The sequence below is a fragment of the Marmota flaviventris genome, chromosome 3 (genome assembly GCF_047511675.1).
Source record: "Marmota flaviventris isolate mMarFla1 chromosome 3, mMarFla1.hap1, whole genome shotgun sequence".
Lineage (NCBI taxonomy): Eukaryota > Metazoa > Chordata > Mammalia > Rodentia > Sciuridae > Marmota > Marmota flaviventris.
This window is the reverse complement of record NC_092500.1, coordinates 66,976,189-66,991,622: the sequence shown is the minus strand read 5'-3', so window position 1 is coordinate 66,991,622 and position 15,434 is coordinate 66,976,189. Positions and strand designations below refer to the sequence as shown.

General features: G+C 43.3%; 2 protein-coding genes across 21 annotated transcripts in view; one reads left to right on the top strand and one right to left on the bottom strand.

The window, feature by feature from the left end:
- Positions 1 to 10,620, top strand: part of Prpf40b (pre-mRNA processing factor 40 homolog B) — a 107,377-nt gene extending 96,757 nt beyond the window's left edge. For 8 of the 14 annotated variants that reach the window (XM_071609885.1, XM_071609882.1, XM_071609883.1 and 5 more), the window contains one exon: positions 10,506 to 10,620. In XM_071609885.1, coding sequence (XP_071465986.1) covers positions 10,506 to 10,560 — 55 coding nt within the window. In that variant the 3' untranslated portion in view covers positions 10,561 to 10,620. The remainder of the gene's footprint in view (positions 1 to 10,505) is intronic. The other 6 variants (XM_071609878.1, XM_071609875.1, XM_071609889.1 and 3 more) reach the window with 3 other exon arrangements.
- The window catches only part of Fmnl3 (formin like 3), a 54,879-nt gene that overhangs the window by 20,150 nt on the left and 19,295 nt on the right, over positions 1 to 15,434 (bottom strand). For all 7 annotated transcript variants that reach the window (XM_071609873.1, XM_027950047.3, XM_027950044.3 and 4 more), the window contains exon 2: positions 2,059 to 2,142. In XM_071609873.1, the coding sequence (XP_071465974.1) occupies positions 2,059 to 2,142 (84 nt within the window). The remainder of the gene's footprint in view (positions 1 to 2,058; positions 2,143 to 15,434) is intronic.

Below are 15,434 nucleotides of genomic sequence, written 5' to 3'. Positions count from 1 at the left end.
AATCTTCTTTAGCCTGTTACTTGCTAAAAAGATGTGGGGTTTCAGAACTGGGAATAATACACAAAATATTACAGAGCCTTACAGAACTCAGCTTTCACAGCTCCAAACTCTGCAGTTGGGACTGGATTGGTTTTGCAGTGGTAACAGTTCAGGGCTACAAATGCACTTTTTGCTACTTGCCCAGGCCCCGGGCCCCAGTGATCCAAAACAACCTCAAATGCTGAAGGTTGCTCCTCAGCAAGATCACTTCTCAATCCCCTCTACACAGGGCACAGAACTATGCCCTCCCTACTTTGACTCAACCAGCTCATTTGACCCAATAGGAAATTCAGAAAACAATTTAGCATTCTGGTTTGAAAAGGGAATCCACAACTGAGATAAATGAACTTGGGGTGAAAGGGCCAGAAGGGGTCCAGGCGAATGATGTAATGTTAGAAAAGCAGACTTGAAAACAAATGAAAGGGGGAAAAAAAGGAAAGAAAAATCTGAGAAAGCTGAAATAATCACATGATCTTGAGCGTGTATGTGTGTGTGTGTGTGTGCACACGCCTGTAATCCCAGAGACCCAGGAGGCTGAGGCAGGAGGATTTCAAGGTCAAGGCCAGCCTCAGCAACTTAGTAAGACCCTTAGCAACTTAATGAGACCCTGTCTTAAAATAAAAAGGACTGGGGATGGGGACTAGGGTTGTGGCTCAGTGGCAGAATGCCTGCCTAGTGTGTGTGAGGTGCTGGGTTCAATCCTCAGCACCACATATGAATAAATAAAAAATAAAGGTATTGTGTCTACCTACAATTTTAAAAATACTTTTAAAAAAAGGACTTGGGATGAAGCTCAGTGGTAAAGCACCCCAGCAGCTCCTACAAAAAAAGAAAAAGATTGAGAGATCAGCAATTAGAGAATCTCAGTATTAAGGGCTGTTGTGCTCCCAAACCCAAGAAGGTGCTAACCAACTCTTCTTAAATGCAGAAAGCAAGGAAACCAGACTCATTGGAGGAGGAGGAGGAGGAGGAGGAGGAGGAGGAGGAGGAGGAGGAGGAGGAGGAGCTTGAACTGGGACATCTGTATCATAATTCTAGCTCAGGTCAAGCAGCATGACTTGAGAGGCAGTGGAACAGAATAGGTAGCAAAGACTTGGCACCTGCTTGCCCTAGCCCAATCCTGCCTCTACCACTTCCTAGCATTAGGCAGGTTATAAACCCTTGGATTCTTTATCTATAAAATGCAACTAGTGCCTTCCTTAACATGTTTTTGTGAGAATGCAATGAGACCGTTTAATATGTATAGAGAATGTGATAACACAATCAGCATTCAAAAAAACATTAGTAATTATGATTTTGTTCAGAGCTTGAAAAGAAATAATAAATTTATTGGTGAGAAAACTCCATGGCAAGGTGCCAGGTAAACACACTGCCCATACTCTGTGCCAGTTACTTTGATATATACCAAGAGATAAAGAAGTCAGCTCTCTCAGCCTTGCAGTCAGGCTGAGTTCAAAGACTTGGGACCTTAAATATGTGCAGGGTAAAGAGTCAAGTAGTAGATGTTAGAAAACCTTGGTTCTGAGCAAAACAATGATCTCTCTTTTCTTCCAGCTCTAAACACTATTCATATAGAGACAGCTGCAGTCCTCGACTATTCTCAGATTTGGGAACAGAACACTCGAGGACTGAGGTGCCTCATTCCTAGAGGCCTGTATATACTGAGATACTCCCTGCTATTTGTAAAGTCTGGAGCAGAGGGAGATAAAGGTTCTTCTGGGATACCCTACCAGGCAGAACCCTGACCCTTGGGAAAGGCAGAAACAGGCTCTGCTGGTAAAACTAACAACCTGCTCCACAGCTAGCCCTACATACTTTGACACCACTGTCCATTGGGAAAAATTAGGAGAGCCCTGTGTGGGAGACTGGCCTATCAGCTGTGTCTCCTTAGAACAGAAAATCAGCATAGACTAAGGCCAAGCCCTGGTCAGTGCTGCAGATGACGCCTTTGACCTTGCTACCTATCACCTTGTCCAGCCCTGTGCAACTCCCCACCTCCCTGCTGTTTCCAACCTGTACCTGGTCACAGATCAGATCCCATTTCTTCTCATTGTCATACTGCCGCAGGAGCCGGGCCTTGTCAGGAGGCAGGTTCATGGAGCTCTGAGGAGAAAAGCTGAGTCAACAGGCTGAAACCTCCCCCATTGGAGGACAGAAAGGCTAGACTGCCATACCTTCCCCTCCTATGCCATCAGACTTCATCATGACTGTTGCTGATAAGTTAGGCTCTGAAGGGAGAGACAATCCTCCTGCCTTCCCATTGTTATTAGTTGAGTTTGGCTGAGCAAGGTTTTCTAAAACAGGTTGTGGAACCAATTTATTGAATCAATATTAACTTTATTTCCATTAAAATGAAAAGATTTAAATAGAACAGAGCCAGGTGGGGTGGTACATAACTATAATCCCAGCTACTCAGGTGGCTGAGATAGGAGGATCACAAGTTCAAGGCCAGACTGGGCAATTTAACAGACTCCATCTCAAAAGAAAATAAAAAGGGCTTGGAATGCAGCTCAGTGGTAGAGTACCCCTAGATTCAATCCTCAATACTGAAAAAAAGAGAAAAATTAGAATGGGGCTGGGGTTCTGGCTTAGTGGTAGAGCGCTCACCTACCATGTACCAGGCATTGGGCCGATCCTCAGCACCACATAAAAATAAATGAAATAAAGGTATTATGTCCAACTACAACTAAAATATATATATATAAAAAATAAAGGTGTTGTGTCCATCTACAACTAAAAAAAAATTTAAATTTGGAATAGGATAGAAGAAAACAGGACTTATTGCAAAGGAAGCATAAGCAATGTTTCATGATGCTTCCATTTCATATATATATATATATATATATATATATATATATATATATATATATATATTTCACAGGCACATAGGTCATGCTGTAAAATGTACTTAACATGAAACAGGTCAAAATTTTAAAAGCTGGCTGGGGTTCTGGTTCAGTAGTAGAGCACCTGCCTAGCATGTGTGAGGCACTAGGTTCAATTCTCAGCACTACATAAAAATAAATGAATAAAATAAAGGTCCATCAACAACTAAAAGAACTTTTTTAAAGAAAAAAAAACTTTGAAAGCAATCAATTTAAAGCAGCAACTTTCAATTTGGTTTTCCACCTGCAAGATGGATAACTTTCCTATATCACACACTTGCACAGGCAGGTTCTCTGAGTCACCCAGAGACTATCTATCTATCTATTTTATATATATAGCCACTTTACCTCTTTTCCTGAATCAGGATGCAAGTGAATGAGAAGAACATATGTGCAAAGTAAACTGCTCAAATATTTTTAGAAACATTTTTACAAAAGTTTAGAACTTCAAGTATTAGTAGTATTAGTAGTATTCTTTTTTTAATCTAATAATAAATGGCTGTATTTATTAAACAGCATGGGATTATTTTTGAAGACTTTTTAAAATAAAAATTTAGGGGTAAAACAGTTTGATAGTCAATTATGAAACAAAAGCAGTAAAGTTAAGTTTAAAACCAAATCTCAGAAGTTCTTTAGAAATTGTATCAATCATAATTTAATTTCACTAATAGATAATATAGCAAATGTTAAATGAGTCATTAAAATCTGGCCAAATAGAGAAGCTAGAGAACAATTTGTCAACATAGAGATATCTGCATAAACTACATAATTGTGTATTAGTAGTATTCTTATGATCCCTCTCCCAATTAAGACACAGCAGTAGCCAGATGTTACTATAATCCCAGTGACTCAGGAGGCTGAGGCAAGAGGATCACAAATTTGAGGACAGCCTCAGCAACTTAGCAAGACCCTGTTTCAGAATAAAAATTAACAAAGGGCTGGGGATATAGTTCTGAGGCAAAATGCTCCTGGGTTCAATCTGTAGTAACATGCACACACACACACACACACACACACACACACACACAAAGACAGAGCACTATCAAGAACCCTCCTTGAGATACTCTAATGTAGAATACTAAAGGAGAGCCTAGGAATCATTTTATTTTATTACATTACTATTTGCTAAATGAACAGACTGAGTAAAGTATGTGAGAGAGGCCAGCCTACTTTCCCCTCCCGCATTCCCTGCAGCCACTTCTCCCCTCTCATCAGTAGGGCTACCTGGGCCAGGTCCCACCCATGCCTCTTAAGCAGTCTGACACTTTGCTCAGATCATTGCACCTTGCCCACAGACCTAAATCAAATATGATCCCTCATTTGAAGTGCCACAGCCATCTGAAAAGCCACATGACTTTTCAAGGATCTAGTCTTTCCCGAGCCTCCTGGAGAGCCAACCTTTCATCTATCTCCTCTGCCTACTGCTCTGTGTCCAGTTCCCACTCCCTGGTAATCCAAGCATGACCACTTGGTTTATTTCTACCTACTCCTTGACATCCTCATCCCTGGGGACATGAATTATGTGTGCCAGGGCTGGAGAAGTCACATAGGCCCTGCATTATTCCAGAAGCAGAATACTGGAAGGGGTTCCTCCATTTTCTAAGGGATTGAGAGGAGATCCTTAAATATCACTTATTTACCATACTATCTATTTATCTTGTACTTATCTCACATATGATTAAACTAACTGGGTGCTCATTTCACTCCTAAGAAACCATGTCTATTTTTATAGACTCTCATGCTGGCATGCACCTAGTGGAGGGTAAGCTGAAGATAAGTTTAGGGTAAGTTGAGGGTTAAGAGGCACCAGGTAGGGGTAGAGGATTTAGCTCAGTGGCAGAGCGCATGGCAAGGTCCTTAGTTCAGTTCTGGGGGGTAGGGGAACCACGAGGAAAGAGGCCCTAGATAGCTCTGGGATACTAGATAGAAACAGGGTCACTATGCCTCCAAAAAGGAAGCAGGGTTGAGGTCTCTGGTTGGATTTTACAAGTGGAAGAGAAGTGTAGAAGGCAAGAGGAGGAAAGAAGGGGAGAAGACTACCTCATAGCACCTCTCCCCACCACTCTGCCTTAACGTCCACAGGAAAGGGGCTAACAGTCCTCCCCACAGCCTGTGCAGTTAACAGCAGGAGGGGCAAATGTAAAGTCCATGTTCTCCTTGGAACTGCTTTGCTAAGGGCCAATCTCAATATGTTTGTTTAGATAACAGGACAGGAGCAGGAAACCTTAACAAATAGGAACCCAAAGGTCTAAGGCAGGCCCAGAGCTGATCTCTAAGTCTACCTGGGGCCAGGATTCTACTAGCAGAACACAAGACAGAACTGAGTAGACACAGTCACTAGGGCTGGTCCTGGCTGTGCATATCCTAAGCACATCAATGTCATCTGACGGCTTCTCCCAAGAATGTGCCATGGAAATAGTTTGCTGTTGTCTCCCCTGGAAGAAGCTGTTGGGAGAGGGAGGGATAGCCTGTTGCTACTATGGCAGACCTCACTCATGTCCTGTCTGTCCTGTCTATGCCAGCTTCCTATCATGGCCAACACTGTCAGTTGCCACAGCATCATACTTCCTCACCGGGTGAACTGGTGATGAAATGCTTGATCCTCTCTGGGCTTCAAGAATGGACAAAATCATACCCTTGGGGAACCCTAGTCTGAAAACATAGAAGAGACAAATCAGGGACCTAGTCAAACTTTAGTGTCTCAGAAAAATGAACTCCTGGAGTTGAAAACAAGTGGCAGAAACAGGAAACAGCCCTGACCATATGCCCATATCCTTTTGTCTTAGAACTTTGGTGGCACTTTCTGGACAGTGGTCCCAGCCTTCTCTGCTTCTTCAGGGAGGGCTAAAGTATGATGAGAAGAAGATAGGTAGGGGGTAATCCCCAACCTCCAGCATTCTCAAAAGCGGGTTACCAACTATGGGGGGAGCTACCAGCCAACGCAGCAGAACCAGGACAGTTCTTTTCCTGCCAGACAAGGAACCAAGGCTCCTACTCCACCTGATAATATGCATGATGGCAGGGCTCCAGTGTCCTGAGGAAGCCACTCTACCCTTCGGAAGGGCAACTTCCTGAGTTCTGGAAACAGCCAGAGAGCAATGCTGACACGATTCTGGTCTCAGTCAAAGGCTTGTTTCTCTACCATTTGTGAAGTTCTTCTTAACTCCTCAGTGAGAGCCTCGCTAAACAAGGAAGGCAGTAGCTGTGTTGGAGAGGATAAGGCACTGAATATGGAGCCAGAGGGCCCAAAATAACTATGGAACCTCAGTGAATTCATCCATAAATTGGAAATAATCTCACTACTTCACAGGGCTTTATGAGGGTCAAATGATAAACAACATATGTCTGTATGTGTCTGGAACACTGTGGGTGTTGACACAGTTCTCTACTTCTTCCCCAAAAATCCGTACAATGTCTGACATCTAGGGACCTATCTTCTTGCTTCTGGCTTATCTATCTCTGCTCCTGTCTCTCCTTCAGCAATTGTTTCAACACTCTGGCTACAGAGTAATCTTTTACTCCTTCTTTGATCCCTCTGTTTCATATAAGACTAGTAGGCAATTTGAATAGTACCATCCTTGGAGTTAGGAAAGAAAGATGGAGTAGAGGAGACAAGTCACAATCCAAACAGTCACAATACCAAACAAGAGGAGAAGGGGAAGATGAACTCAAACTGAAAGCAACTCTGGGACTGATTCCTAAGTCAGAGGGAACCAGCAAGAAGCCTGGTAATAAAAACCCATAACAGGAAGAAGCCAAAAGGCGTGGATCTGATGTTCCTCCAGCAGGGCTGCACTAGCTTACTGCAAATTGGAGGCCAGGCAGATTGCCTGCTTGGTGGGTTCCATGTGAGCAAGGGCCCAGTCCCGCCAGCAAAGTTTCCTTACTCCCTACCTGATCCCTGTTGGCCCCAGTGAAGCCACAGGAGAGGGAGGTAGCTCTGCCCACAGAGGTTCCTTTCTCCTTCCTGCTCTGCACCCCCAGGCTACTTAGCCCCTCCCCATTTCCTGCCCACTGCAGAAGAAGGGAAATGCTGGTGGGGTTTGGAGTTTCCTTCAAAGTTGTAGGCCCTGCTCTGGGACTTACCCCTACTCTGCCAGTCTTCTCCCACCTGGGGAAAACCCAAGTAACAGAAATAGGAACCACCAAAAATTCCCTATTCAGCTGTCTCTGTTGGTTCTAGTTGATCATGATAAATCTTAGGAACAGAGATAAATATGGCATAGCTCCTCTGAGAGAAAGGCAGAAAGACTTCTGAAATGTTCCTGGGAAAGGGATTGTGGAGGTTTTAGAGAAGGCCAGCAAAGAGGTCATTTATTTTGAGCAAATACAGAAGAAAGTGAGTTAGTGATTCTATTTATGCCTTCTTTCTTAGAACCACTTTCTATCAAGTTTGCTATGATTGGACTATCTCCCAGTGGGAAAGCCTCAGCTCCTGTGCTCAACCCACAGGGATGGAGATCCCTGGGGAGCTGAAATCTAGAATGACTCCACAGGTGAAGTGAGGGTTCCTTATGCTTCTCAACCTGCCACTAAGCCCCTGGCCGAAGCTCCTGCTAAGCCCTCCCTGGCATCTGCCGATCAGCCCACTGGAAAGATGAGCAGAGGTGGAAAGCAGTGAGGAGGCACAACGCATGGGAGTCCAGGAAGCTACTGCAGAAGGATCCCCCTCACACAACAAATCTGCCCCCCAGGCCAGGGATGAAGAAAGCAACCCAAGGCACAAAGGAAAGAAAGTCAGAATAGTTCAGCCTGCCCTCCATGTGTCTACTGGTGGGCAGTGGGCAAAGCTGGGCACTACTCCCAAAGGGTGAGGACTCAAGGAGATAGAAGGCACCAACTCCTCCAGCTTGGCTCCTTAGCAGACACAGTCTGCCACAGTAGCAGCTCCCAGACAATGAGAGTTATTTTCAGCCAGTGCTCTAACACAAGCCAGCTGGCCAGTGTGCAGGGCGGGAGTACTCTTCCATCCAGCCCTCCCAGACAGCAGGCTGGCCAGTCAGCCAGCCCAGCCCATGGCCTACAACGCTGCCACCTCCACATCACTGTTTATCTTGTTTTAGCACAACTTCTCCTAATTCCCCCGCAAAACTGCAATCCTGTCAAAGGGAAACCAAAAAAATCAGAGTTTCATCAAAGGGCCAAGAGCTAAAATTAAAAAAGGTTCAGACACGGGAAGTACAGCAGCCCCTCCAAACACCCACACTTTTCCCCAGACCCATGACTGGCTGGAGTAGCACAGGGGAGAAGAAGGAATGGACAGATGGCCATATCTCACTGCAGAACCAACAGATCCAAAGCTGGCTTTGTTGCCACACTGGGGAGATTAAGCTCAAACCTGCTCTTCTTGCCAGCCTCCCTCCCATCCTCCTGTTATGCTCCTCTCCAGAGCTTGGGTTTGGAGAATTTGAGACAGTCTAGAATGAGCCCGAATCATCTGCAAAAGTTTCTGGGTGAAGAATTATCTATCCTAGAGCAGAAGGAAAATCACTGGAACAGTCAAACACACTAACAAGACAGGCAACCCCTCTCCGCCTTGGTAGAATGGGAGTAAATACTCCAAGCAGTCCCCTTCATGACACAGAGTTCTAATAATGTAGGGCCTCCCTGGATTGTAGGCCTCCAGTCCCTTTCTGTCAAACTCCACAGCCTCAACAGCGCAGCTCCCCACTGTTCCCCTTCTCCCTCTGAATAGGACCTTGTGTACGGGAGCACATGGGTTCATCACAATTCTAGCCACACGTGCAGATTTCTCTAGGGCTGCTCTGTTAGATGTCTGGGAAAGTTGCTCAGATTCCTTATAACAGAAGGCATCATCAGCCAGTTGTAGTGGCACATTCCTGTAATCCCAGCAGTTCTAGAGGCTAAGGCAGGAGGATCACCAGTTCAGAGCCAGCCTCAGCAACTTAGTGAGGCCCTAAGCAACTCAGCGAGACCCTTTCTCTAAACAAAATATAAAAAAGAGCCAGGGATATGGCTCAGTGGATAAGTACCCCTGGGTTCAATCCTCAGTACCTCCCCCCCCAAAAAAAAAGTGTCTGCAATAGCTTGAAGCCATTTTGGGGACAAACTGCCAGGCTTAAAGCCATGTCTGGAGAACGTGCTTCTGTGGTCACTGATGACTCTATAACCAGAAATGACTTGCTGAGCAATCATGGGCCAAGTTCCTGAGCAGCCTGCAGGAAAAAGAAATGGATTAGCCAGATGTCTCCGGCTGAGCTCTGCAATTCACACCAGGGAAGTCAAATGAAGGAGAGGTCCTAGAAGGCCAGCATCACCCAGACAAAGAGATGGCTTTTTCTAAATTCAATTACACTCTTGAGGACTCTTCTTTACCCTGGAAGATTCCTCTGTTGGATGTTGAGAAGGCAAAGGAAGTTGACCATGTCCCCAATGCCAACAAAGTACCAGTTCTACCCTCTGCCCCACTGTTGACCTCACACCTGACATCAGGTAACCTCCACAGGTAACTTGATCTGGGCTGAAACCACAGGTCACCTATCAGTCAAGAAGTATACAATCTCAGATAGGAGAACTGCTGTTTCCCAGCTAAGCCCCCAGGCCCTAGCTAAAAAGTTACCACAGAGCAACTTGATCTGTTTGTTGGCTCCTCAGCCCCTCCCCGTGGTTAGCCAGACCCACACACTCCCTAGTTACACAGAATGGAAACTATTCCACTGGGGGCAGCTGGTTTTCCAAAGCCAGGGAGTCTTGGGGCAGAGCCTCACATCTTGTTGCAGCCAAGCAAGGTCCTCACTCTTTTTTCATGAGGCTCTGTCCTCCAGCCTGGGAAGCCCAATAGGCAGTAACTGCACTTGGAGGACATAGTATTTCTGGAGTCACATCTCTCCCTATCCCACATCATAGCCCATCTCTCACTGAGGCCCAGTAAGTCTCCTTCCCGAGGCCTCTCACCTGCACCTTCTCTTCCATCCCACCTAGCCAGGCCTTGGCTGCTCACTCCCAGCCTATGGGACGACCTCTTAGCTGGCACATCTGCTTCCAGCACTGCCTTCCCCACTTTTCCTGCACACATGAAGGGAACTTCCAACTATGGAAAATAGATCACATTTCTCCTTGGTTCAGAAATATTCTTTATTCATTTACAAAAGATATCTGAACTCCTTGGCTGGTGCTTTTAGTATCTTAAAGAATGTTTCTGATTGAAGATTCTCTACAAGCTGGCCCAGCACCTCTGATCAACTTCATCCTCCCCTACTCTGGACTCCCTCCTGGGACAGCTCTCCTTCCATTCCCTAACCCTAGGATTTGTTTGTGACTAGTGTTTCCCTGATCTCCAGAATCCCTACCCATAACTACATAACTCAAATTACCTAACCTAGAACAATAGGCCCCTCTTCTGAGCTCCAAGCATAAATATATGTGAAGAATGATATGGCAGAGACCTACTTGTTATCCCCCAACCTCTCTCATCTTCCTTAGTAATATGCAGTCGAAGGCTTCCCTTGCATTTAGGTATGGTTTTGTGACTATGTAGGATGTGAATAGTAATGTGTACAACCTCTGAGAAGTGTTATTAAAGGGAAGGAGTATATCTTCTTTTTTCCTTTCTTCTTCCAGTTGGTTGGAATGCAGAAGTAATGGTTGGAACTTCAACAGCTACTCTGGACCATGAAGTAACCTTGGAAATGAAATCTAACAATCGAGAAAAATGCCTGATCCCTGATACCATGGCCTGTTAGTACAAACTGAATGTGTTCTATATAGTGTCTTTTTATGTGTGTGTTTCCTCTGTTCATAACTAGAACAGAAACTCCTTGAGGGCAGAAATTATGCCTTCTTCCTTCTTTTTTTCTTTTTTTGGTAGTGCTGGGGATTGAATCCAGAGACTCATGCATGCTAGGCAAGTGTTCTGCCACTGAGCTACATCCCCATACCTCCTATTCTTCTCTGAATCATATGCAGACACTTAATTTAAAAAAACTGATTGATTCTTCTACTACCTTTCCTACCACCAAGTCCCTTATGCTGTCCCTGGGTTGTCTGGTTGGCAGAGAGCATTCTCATCACTGTCCTTGCTACTTCTGGGCTCTCTCACTTATAATCTGCCTTTTGTACTACAGCCTCAGTAATTTTCTTTATATGTTGCTTTTTCTTCAGCAAACTCTGACTTCTCATTTGGAGTCTCAACTTTTTCTTCAGTTCATGCCTAATCTAAGTCTCTTTTCCTGCCTTTCTCTTTAACCAGATCAATCTTTTTATAGCCTGCTAGACCATAGGCTCTTCAGCACAGGAATCACCATCAGCCTATTAACCACCATAATAGGTGCTCAATAAAGACAGGGCAAATTTAGTTTCTCCATACACATACTCCCTCCTTCCTCTTGCCCTTAAATTTTATACTTCATCACGCCTCAGAGAGGTTCACAACAGATAAAGTTACACTTCTCTAGCAAATAGTTTATAGAAGTGAGTGGTAAGATCCATCCACAACAGTTTCTCCATACACTGACTAATTCTGAAATGTGTCATGGAGTGATTTATGGTTAATGTTTCTTCACCTTTTCTTGGACATTCAATAAACATCCTTATCACAAATCTCAGTGACATGCTGGACGCAGTGGTGCATGCCTATAATCCCAGCATTTTGGGAGACTGAAGCAGGAGGATCGCAAGTTCAAAGCCAGCCTTAGCAACTTAGCAAGGCCCTGTGTCAAAAATTTTTTTAAAAGGGCTGGGGATGTGGCTCAGTGGTAAAATGTCTGTGGGTTCAATTCCTGGTACAAAACAAAAACAAATCTCCGTTAACACTCCTATAGGCACAATGCAATGGTTAAAGCACAACTGTGGAGCTACAGGATGCTGGGTTTGAATTCTGGCTCCACCTATTTGCTAGTTATGTAGCCTAGGGGGGGAGTAATTTAATGTCTGTGAGCCCCAGTTTTCTCTTCTATAAAATGGAAGTAGGAATAATACTTGCCTCATAATATTGCTATAAGTAAATAAGTTAAAATACAAAAAGCACTTAAATCTATGGAGTAAATGATCCTACGTAGTAGGTGTTACACATAATGTGAGCTACATTTCTTTGTTTAGGGTTTCTTTTTTTTCCCCCTCAGTCCTGGGGATAAAATCCACAGTCTTGCATGCACTAGGCAACTGAGCTACAACCCCCAGCCCTTTTCTGTTTTTATTTTGAGATAGGGTCTTGTTAAATTGTGCAGGCTGGCCTTTAACTTGTGATCTTCATACCCTAGCTTCCTGAGTAGCTGGGATTACAGGCATGTGCCACCACACCCAGCTCTATGTTTAGGTTTTTAATCCATCAGTTAGTGGGAAACAACTATACACCAAGCACTAAGTTAGAATCTGGGAATATCAAAATAAACTAGGTGTGATCACTATCTTTAAGAAGTTATATCCTGAGGCAAGGTAGGTGAGCGAACTAGGGTAAGCACAGTTGGCACTGCTATGAAAGAGGTGGAGATGGCACTGTGGGAACCCAGGGAGATAACATCTAATCAGACCCAGTCAAGTAAGGTTTCCTGGAAGAAATGTTTCACGACTCAGTCTTAAACATCAAGCAGAGTCAGACAAAGGCAATAGAGGGGAAGATGGTATTACTCTAGACAAGGAAACAGCATTTACAAATACATGGAAGCACAAAGCACCACAACAAATCCAAGAGTAGGTGATTTACTATAATGAAATAAGTTTTTATAAGGAAACTACAGCAGGTAGCAGGCAGTGAGATAACAAAGGGTCTTATGAGTTAAGGTAAGTAGGTGGGCAAAGGTAAGATAATAATGATAATACTATCAAAATGAAAATAATGACAAAAACTAACATTTATTAACAGAAATGTAATAAGCACTCTATATGGATTATCTAATTTTCACAAAACCCCAATGAAGTAGAGACAATTACTATCTATTTTACAAGTGAGGAAATGAAGAAAGGCTGTGGAACTTGCTCAGGGTCACATAGCAAATAAGTGGCAGAGCTGGGATTGGACCCCCAGCCTGACCCCAAAGCGTTAACTTTAACCCCACATAGTGCCTCCTCTGAGACAAGGAAATGCATCAGCCCTTCTCACACTTTTCTAAATTGTACAAATCCTTCAGGACCAACCAGCTCAATAGCAACCTTCCTCATCAAATTTGCCCCCAACAACTCAGACCTCTGAACTTCTGCAGGATTTACTGCCATTACCTGTATTAGCAATCACATTCGATCATTGGTTCAACAGCATTAATATCTTCTATGCACAGTGTACTGTGCCAAGTGGGGGACCTATTTTGTCTTGGAAAAACCTGTATATTTACAAAAAAGGGGAAGCTGAGATTATAAACATCCTTTCTAGGCCAGTTTCTATGCTAGAACCTTTAATTACAGGATTTCATGGGAAAATTACTTATTTTTCATATTGTTATTCATCACTTATATCTTGTATTATTTCCTGAATTATACTGTAAGCTTGTGAGGGTATGGACTTACCTTTGAACACATTTATTCCTAGGCAAGGATGCCTAGCACACTGAAGAAGTTTAATAGATACTGTGGGCTGACAAGGTGGACAGCAGAGGCTGTGTGAGGACCAGCACTCCAACTCACCCAGTATGCTGCCCTGGGCACAGCTCTGGTTTTCCAGGAGCCTTATTATATATCCAGGAGCTTATTATCCCACCATACAACTTTATGAATCCCTTCCTACTTTCAGAGTTAGGCGGGAGGGCCACAACTTTATGGAAAGGTAAACTGAGGCTCAGTCCAGACATACAACTGTCACACATTGTATGAGCTAAAGAAAGGCACTATAGTCCTCTGTCTCTCCTTGCTTTTCAGTAGCTCTCAAATGAGAATACATCCTCAGTGCTTCTATCCCCTTGGGGAGGAATCATAACTACCTGTGGCTGCTCTTGTCCTCTGAACACTATAGCACCTTTAAACAACAGCTTGACATAGATATAGTCGTGGCTCCCCACACCTCAATGCTACTTTTTTTAGTTGTCCTAGCTTTTTTATATTTCATTTGATTGTCCAGCTATAAAAGATACTTCTTTGTAGTCTTCTGAAGTTCCTTTCCAATCACCTAGAGATACTGACTCTGTTTCTTAAAATTCCTGGAGTCCTAAATGCCATATTCACTCAAGGGCCAGGAATGAGGAGGCAAACATTACTGAGCATCTCCTATATGCCAGGCGTTTTTCTCACATTATCTCACTTACTGCTCTCAGCAATGACTACAGGTAAAAGTTATTGTACCTGTTTAACTAGGCAGGGAATTAAGAATCTGAAACCAACTGGCACCTGATCACACAGAAAGCAGATTCAAATCCAAACATATGGCCTCCAACATACAGGCTTTGGGTTTTTTTTTTTTTTTAATATTTGTTTATTTTTGTTTTTAGTTGTAGTCGGACACAATACCTTTTATTTATTTATTTATTTTTATGTGGTGCTAAGGATCAAACCCAGGGCTTCAAACATGCTAGGCGAGCACTCTACTGCTGAGCCAAGACCCCAGCCCTAGGTTTTTTTTTTTTTTTTTTAAATATTTTTTTAGTTATACATGGACACAATATCTTTATTTTGTTTATTTATTTTATGTGTTGCTGAGGATCGAATCCAGTGCCTCACATATGCAAGGCAAGCACTCTGCCACTGAGCTACAACCCCAGCCCAACATATAGGCTTTTTAAAGTTTAAAAAACAAACAAAAAAACCCTCCACATTTCTAATTTTAGAAGGTCCAAATGGATTTGCCTGATGGCTTTGGTTGATCATTAAACAATGCTTTCCTATCCAAAATGACTGGGTAAAACCAGCTGACTGAGGAATGTGTACAGACACCTGAAGTTCAAGAGGGAGAGGGAGACTACACAGAGGACAGAGATAAAGAAACTATCCTCTTGAACAACATGTGGTGATAAATTCCTTATACCTGAGCAGAATTTTAAACTTTCCAGTGTGTTATTTAACAGCATGCATGGACTTTGGAATCAAGGAATGACCTACATTTGAATCCTGGTCATAAAATTCTGAGCAGCATCATGAATCTTAGACATTCATCTCATGAGACAGTGGGAAAGTTATTGAACTTCTATGAACCTCAGCTTCTCCATCTATAAAATAATTCTTATTTATAACCATTAAATTAAGCAAATTATGAATGAAAAGGAATCTGCATAGTGCCAGGCACAGAAGGACATATAAATGGTAACTGGAATGACCTACTCAAGTTGGCTTCTCAGCACATATGTTTAATACAATCTCACAGTACTTAAAACACATGAGAGAGAGAGAGATGTAACTGAACACTATAGGTTAACACAGTCAGGACATAATTCCATTATCTTGCATGATCCACTATTTCTCTAGGTTAAAGCAATTGTGAGGTATGTGTTACTTCAAAACAAGACTGAGACCCCAACAGTCACCTAGGGGATTCATCATAAAGCTGTGACCAGAACTCAGGGAAACAGAATAGAGTCAAGGACTAAATGGCTTTGTATTTTAGTAGATGGGTGATCTGAGACAGTCCCAATT